The 7997-nt window shown below is 37.3% G+C and overlaps 1 protein-coding gene across 1 annotated transcript; it reads left to right on the plus strand.

The window, feature by feature from the left end:
- The first annotated feature begins 1501 nt into the window (after positions 1-1501).
- LOC133731911 (LOB domain-containing protein 1-like) lies at positions 1502-3379 on the plus strand. The gene is made up of 2 exons (XM_062159361.1): positions 1502-1906; positions 2707-3379. Exons 1-2 carry the CDS (start codon positions 1589-1591, stop codon positions 3091-3093), a joined length of 705 nt encoding a protein of 234 aa, XP_062015345.1. The 5' UTR covers positions 1502-1588; the 3' UTR covers positions 3094-3379.
- The last annotated feature ends 4618 nt before the right edge of the window (positions 3380-7997 follow it).

Here is a 7997-nt window from a genome sequence, read left to right on the forward strand (position 1 = left end):
TTCTGTTAATTTTTTTCCACCGTTTGAAATGATAGTCCAATAGACTGAAGTCCGAAAAATTGGGAGAATGAAGACAGGGAGAGGCGCCAAGTTTTCCCATTAGAAAGTTTACTTGGAAAGTTAGGCAATAAGCATAGAATTTGCATACAACAAAACAAAGATTTCTAGGTGACTATTCTAGGAAAACTAATTTCTTCTTGTTTCTTGTTTCTTATGTAGTTAGGCTTTTATGTCATCTTCTCGTTGATTACTCGACTTCTATTTTCTGATTAATAATGTTTCATTATTAATTAAAATAAATTCCTAGGAAAACCCTCACTACCTACTTTTCAATAAATCAACTATATTCGCTTATAAGGTAAATTTAGGATTCATTCAAATACATCTCAATTAAACTAAAAAAGATTTTGGACCGGAACAAAAACATGGGATGGAATCAGTGCAGGTCAACCGGTGTTGTCGCTGAAACATACCACTCTTTGGCGTCAAGATTGAAACAGACATGGTGGTTAATCAACAATGCAAAGAAGAAGGGAATAAGAGCAGAGAATGCCCAAAAGCTCACATCTCGACGGTTAGAAGGCATGTCATTGGAAAGCATACAAAACAAAGTGATAACTAAAGTCACAGAAGCAGATTGTTTCGTAGTATAACTATCGGTCTTAAGTTGAGTGAACAACCTAACATCAATCGCATCGATCAATTTAATTCAAAACTTAGTTATGCAGCTAAAAAAATGCCATGCCTACATAAGAATATTTCTCAAATCTAAGATCTTAAGTTTGTTTTAGCATCATTGTGATTATTGTCTCTTTCAAATTATATTGTTTGTAGAAAAAAGAAAATGAAATTAAGATAAAAGTTATCTAGAAATAATGCTCTCTTTATTTTCTTTCTACTTTTGTTTTTTTCACTTCCTTGTCCTTAGGGGATCTAGTCCTTAGGGGATCTAGAAACACTACTTGAGAGCAAAAGTTGCATGTGAAAACAGAGGCCGCCAGCACGAGTGAGAGGTACGAGTCTTACCTTTCTAAGAGACATTGCCTTACAAACAGAAAGCGTCTCGTATTTTTCCTATCTTTGTTGACCTGGTTCTCATTTGATTCTGAACTAGTTCATAATATTCTAGGCTACAACCATTTGATTAAACCCAACCACCCAATTAGAGAAGCAAGCAAAATTGGATTCTCTTAACCAAACACTCCCACTTCTAAGAAGATTACTGGGTACAGTTAAAATATATAAAAGAAAAAAGTAATTCAAACCCCAAATGGGTTTTCAGTTTTTCACAGAAGACATTTCAAACTCAAAGAACAATTTTCCTTCAGATAATCCAAAGGTGAAAAAGGTCCCGTCACATAAACCTAACGGTTTGATGGAAAATGAAGCTGCTAATATTAATGGATGGACTTGGAAGCAGCCCAATTATATTATTCAAAGAGTGACGTAGTTTGACCTCACACCCCAAGCTCAGCTTCCCTATTTATACTCTCACTCTGTTCTGCAACCAAACCCCACCTCACCTCATCTCTCTCTTTTCTCTCAGACATTTTCACAAACAAAGCTCAAAGCTTCAAAGCTAGCTGAGATGGAGTGCAGTACTGACACTAGCATTAACACAACAAACACTACCTATGCACCATCAACCCCTTTCTCTCATCAATCTCCTTCTTCTTCCCAGTCATCTTCTCCTCCAATTACTCCAACTCAAACTGTTACTCAAGCTCAAACTCAAATTCCACCACCCCAGAATGTTGTGGTCAGTCCTTGTGCTGCTTGCAAGATCTTGAGAAGAAGATGTGCAGAGAAATGTGTGTTGGCTCCTTACTTTCCTCCCTCTGAGCCAGCCAAGTTCACCATAGCACATCGAGTCTTTGGTGCTAGCAACATCATCAAGTTCTTGCAGGTATACCCATTATAAGCCTTCACCTTACTTCAGTTCAATTTCTTCATATACTAAACTAGTAGATTGGTCAAAATCACAAATTGGGTCTAGGAGTTTGTGTTTGATCTGAAATTTAGATGCGGGTGAGGCTTTTTTTCATTGGTATTTTGTTGGGTATTGGGTTCAGGTTTGAAAAGTCAGCCATAGGCTACTAAATATTCCGGTAGTGCTGTTCACACAGTAGAGACACATATAAGACATGTATCAAAAGTGTAATGGATTTCCTTTTTAAGCCAGCTACTCTGACTTAATGTGCAAGAAGGAAAAACTGCAAAAAGTGAGAGATTCTCACAATTAACAACTCATACATGTAGCTTAGGATTGAATATTGATCAATCTGATCAACTGAGCCTTTTTCTTCCATTTTCTCAGTTTGCAATCATGTTTCTTGATCTTCACATGAGAGTTCATAGCTATATATGAAGTTTGACAAAAAACAACTGTTATGAGAGGTTCATTTGCTGCTATGAACCGGACTCTTTTCTCACATACACATGTCATCATAAAAGTAGGCCATACTTGGTCGCAAAACATCATGAGTACACGATTTCACATTATAATATCATTTTATTATGATATTTTTCTAATATTTCTCTAATATAGACGTAGAAAGATTAGTAGAGCATTCCATTTCATCATGTGTACATAAGCAAAAGTGCTGAAAATTCAGGGTTGGGTTCTAAATCATTTTCGTCTGTCAAGACCAATTTTGCCGTGCAAATAGTTGATCAAATCATTCATTTTTTTTTCTTTTTTTTCAGGACCTTCCAGAATCTCAAAGGGCTGATGCAGTGAGCAGCATGGTTTATGAGGCCAGTGCAAGAATCAGAGACCCAGTTTATGGTTGTGCAGGGGCAATCTGCCATCTCCAAAAACAAGTGAGTGACCTTCAAGCACAATTGGCCAAGGCACAAGCTGAGGTTGTCAACATGCAGTGCCAGCAAGCAAACCTTGTAGCACTGCTCATGGAAATGGCAAAACCCGATCACCACGAACAGGGATCCCCGGAACAACAATCACTCGATCATCACAACTTCATCACCAGCCCTCTTCCTCATAGCAATATACTCAATCAGAGCAACTTGAGCTTCCTTGATGATCATAACCCTGCTCTAGGCTCATTCTGGGAATTACCGCTTTGGACATGATCAGAATCATGGAAATGAAAGAGGGTACCAATCAATTCTCCTAAGGAGTAATTGAAGGATATCATATTAATAAGTTTTAGGTAGTTGATTAGTGCCTAGTAGGAACTAGGAACTAGGAAGTCGGATCATGTCCTACTGTATTTGAACAAAAGGGAGGGAACTAATTTCACTTTGTTTAAGCATGAAGCAAAGTAGGTGGGTGGGTCTTTTGGGTCCATGTAATCTTTTCCATATTGAAGAGAACCAAGAGATATGATATTAGATATATGTATGTCTGTTCTGTGTCCATTTGTGTTCTGATCTTACTGAATCTAATTATGTAACCAACTTTTTGGTCACCAACTATAATTACTTAGAAATTGATGTCTAATATGATATGCATGAATTCATTCATTGTCAAACTGGCTTGCTTTTGACCATCTTTAATCCCTGTTCCCTAACTACAAAGCTTTAAGCTCACAAACCTTGTCTTGCAATCGTGTCATTAAGAAGGCAGCACATTTTGGTTGTTAGAAGAAAAACAATAAAATCATAAAATAATTACACAATACGGTTCTTAAAATATAACATGTTTCTTTCATAAATTAATTTAGTAGTTTGATGCATATGCTAATTTTCATTGGTAAGAGATATCCTCAATCTTGCGGTCAATTTTGATGACATCTGATTCAACCACATTTCTTGAGAGGCCAACTTTGTTGTCGATGCAATTGTTAATCAAGGCCATAATTTGAATAGTCCAGTTACATGGAGGGAAAAGCTGCCTTTATTTGCTCTTTCAGTGTTTAATTTTGACAATCTTAGTCTTGGTTGTAGTAGGAGTTTCAAGTTATAATTTTCTTTTTTATCTTTAAAAAAAAATGCTAATTTTCATCGTACTTAATTAAATTTTGCCAAGTATATGGCATAAAGTATTTGTAAACCGTATATTCTTTCATGCCAAATAAAAAATGTTACATCAAAACCGTCTATTCCGTCTATTCTTGATGTAGATGCAGTTACCTTGACATGAGAAATAGACCATTAGTTGTACGAGGCTTCAGTTGCGTGGTACATTGTAGCACGATGATGATATTTTCATGGCAACTTGACTATTGAAATCGAACAGAATCGATACCATTTCAGCATCACGGTCTCTGTTTCTTACCCTGCTTGGCAATCTGGACCAATCATGGTGGTGTTCACTGCTCGTTCAATCGAGAACGAAGGTTGATGAAGATTGACAATAGTGTTACTGTGTTAGACTAGCGGGGGAAAATGCTTGCTGGCTGTGTGGAAGTATATCCATAAATCAAAGAGGTAGCTTCGAATTGTTACACATGCTTTTGACCGCTTCTGCAATATTTCAGCGTACGTAGGTTGTCAAGTAAAGGAAGCAACAAAGACACTTCATTGGTGACGGATCTTTTCTTCTTTTTAGAAAAGATCAAGGATAGTCTTCATAGAATGAAATTACAAAAACACCGGGGCTATCTTCGGGAGAAATAGTGATTGCATAAACATCAAATCGAATCTTCCTCATGAGCCAAGAAGACTGAACATTTAACCAAGTAAATGCTCATATTCTCGGTGATAAGTCAACAACAACGTGAGCAGTAACATTCTTGTTACGGGAAATATGAGAGACAACAATACACCGTTCATCGGATTGATAACAAATATGTTTAGTCCGCCACCAAACAACTTCTTTCGATCACTAATACCAACACTATAGGAAAGCTGTGGGATTGGTAGTTATGTTTTGTTGTAATCAAGTTATCAGTCCGTTATGTCACCGCTATGTTAAAGCAAATGGAGTACTCAATAGAACACTCTTTGTTAATTGGTGCATGTTAGAATACATATATTTTGTAGAGACTCCTGATATCATTTCAGGACGTTCTCTAGATGTTTATTGTAATCATGAGTTTTAGCTCAATGTCCTTTCCTTGCATTCGACAGTTTCATTAATCAAGACTTTAGAGCAGCCGCACCAGCCTTTTATTAAAAAAAAAAAAATCATATTAATTAATTTTGTTTTTTATTTTGATCAAAACAAAAAATTTGTTTTCTAATTTTTTTTTCAAGTTCGGTGTCATATAGCATTTTATTAATTTCAACAAAATATTATTGAAAATGCTATTAATTTCAGAATTTTGAATTTCTAAGGACTAAATACTTGTTACTCCCTGTACTTTGTGGCTGAAAACAGTTCAGTCCCTCACCTTTTAAATTAAACAGGTTAGTCATTATTCTATCTAATTCTCACATAACCAGTCCAAAATGACCATTATACCCCTCACTTCCTTTTTTTTTCTTTTTTTCTTTTTTTCTTTTTTAGTGTTTTAATTTTTCTCTATTTTTTTTCTGCTCCTCTCTCTCTCTCTCTCTCTCTCTCTCTCTCTCTCTCTCTCTCTCTCTCTCTCTCTCTCTCTCTCTCTCTCTCTCTCTCTCTCTCTCTCTCTCTCTGGGGATTGGGGATTTTCCTCTATGGCCTCCACGACCATTTGTGGGTCTTCTCCAGTGACTCTGCAGCTCCCCGCTCCAGTTCGCCGACCCCAATTCCAACTCCGATCCCATTTCCAACCAGCCCGCCTCCACCGAGCTCTACTTCCAAACCACCACTCAAACCCCCAATCTCTCACCCTCATCTGCCTCTTTTGCTTCACTAAATCCTAACCAGAAACCCCAACCCCCAAACCGGATCCGCTCCAGTTCCTCGACCATAATTCCAGCTTCGATCCCATTTCCAACCAGCCTGCCTCCACCGAGCTCCCCTTCCAACCCACCACTCAAACCCCAATCTCTCACCCTCCTCTGCCTCTTTTGCTTCACCGAATCATAACCAGAAACCCCAACCCCCAAACCGGATCCACTCCAGTTCCCCGATCCCATTTCCAACTAGCCCGCCTCCACCGAGCTCCCCTTCCAACCCACCACTCAAACCCCAATCTCTCACCCTCCTCTGCCTCTTTTGCTTCACCGAATCCTAACCAGAAACCCCAACCCCCAAATCGGATCCGCTTCTAACGCCCCACTTGACTCACAAAATGGATCCGCCATCCCGACAACACCATCACCCAAAACGCTAAGACCTAGGAAGCTACGTCGGTTTCGGAGCCCAGAAAAGCTCGAGGACATTATCAGAATACTAATCCGAGTCCAAATTCTGGTGCTCTATTACTGAAGTAGTTGCTTGACGCTCTGTGGAATTCAAATTGGAGAGATCTGGTTTGCCTCCGGCGAGGTAGCTGCGACATGAGCTTCTTCATCTTCGGGCGAGGCAACCACACCGTTTTGAGGCTTTGCATTGCTCGGATCGATCAAAATTTCATTTTGTAATGGAAATTCAATTTTTGAAGTTTTGAATTTTTTAGAGGAGAGTGTGAAAGGCTTTGATGTTCTGTTCGTTTGAGAGAGAGAGAGAGAGAGAGAGAGGAGAAAAAAATAACAGAGAAAAAAGAGAGAGAGAGAGGAGAAAAAAAAATAGAGAAAAAAAAGGAGAGAGATTAAAAAAAGAAAGAAAAATAATTTAAAAAAAAAAATAAGGGTATAATAGTTATTTTAGACCTGTTGTGGACCTGTTGTTTCAAAATTAGAGAGAATAAGGACTAACCTGTTTAATTTAAAAGGTGAGGGACTGAACTGTTTTTAGCCGCAAAGTACAAAGAGTAACAAGTATTTAGTCCAATTTCTAAACATCATTTCTTTCTTACATGTAGTTCATACAAATAATTCTTACATGTAGTTCATATATTTGTATGCATGTAACATGAGTCAAAGAAAAACACATTAGCTAAAACAGTCACTGTAGTAAACAAATTCCGTACTGCATTATACTGAAAGTGAGTCTGTGGGAAAAAAGAATATCTGATATATCATCTATGTACGTTAAACTTCTGCAAAATTCACCATGCTAGGTTATTTCCCTTTCTTACGTACCATCACACCATAAAGGGGTTGCCAATGAGATCGATTAGTAGTACGTGCATCATAGCGAATGATTAATAGTACGTGTTCAATCAATCAATTACACATTTGCTTTTACTGTCCCTAAGTGTGACATTGAGCCAACCCTAGCCCAAGTCACTAGCTAGACTGCACATTGTCATTTGGTCGAGCTTAGACAAACGAGAGGAGCATGAACAAACAAACGTATTTCAAGCACTTTAAATTAAACTTTATATACGATTGGAACTAATGGAAGTAATCACAGTTTAGAGCTTGCTTGAGTTCGAGATTGGAAACACGTACATTACACTAGAGGTATATTTATCTACTGCACTTGATTATATTCGCTCTCATTTACTTGTACCTTGGAAACTTCATGTATGTTGGTTAAATTGCTTATACAAAATTTCACAAATGAACTTCAAATCTGCACACATATTTAGAGAAGAGAATAAGATAGTAGAGGGTCTAGCTAATCATGAAACATCTTTGCCTGGGCAAATATGCTGGTATGTGTCTTCTCCTTTTATCTTGTCGTATTATGAAAGTGATATTTTGAGTTATCTATAGTTTAGATTTTGTTAACTTTTCATTTTTGCTTATTTCTTTCGGATGTTTTGGTTAAGTCTCCCTCCATTATCGTTCACCTTTTTTGTTTTAAATTAATAAATTGGTTATTCCTTTGCTATCACTCATTTTATTAAACTAAAAAAGGTTTTATACGAGCTGATTATAACAATGTTTAAACTTGACTTGTGCTATTCATAATCCGAGTTTGAACAAGTTAAAAATAAGTCAAAGTAAATACAAATGAGGGGAGTTTGCATGCTTGCAGATTTCTAGCAGTTTTATACGAGCTGAGCATAACAATGCTTAAACTTAGCTTGTTTTATTTATGATCCAAGCTCAAACAAGCAAAAAACAAGTCAAAATAAATACAACCTCGAGTTAACTTACAGTCGCTAATTATTCCT

The sequence above is a fragment of the Rosa rugosa genome, chromosome 2 (assembly GCF_958449725.1).
Source record: "Rosa rugosa chromosome 2, drRosRugo1.1, whole genome shotgun sequence".
Classification (NCBI taxonomy): domain Eukaryota; kingdom Viridiplantae; phylum Streptophyta; class Magnoliopsida; order Rosales; family Rosaceae; genus Rosa; species Rosa rugosa.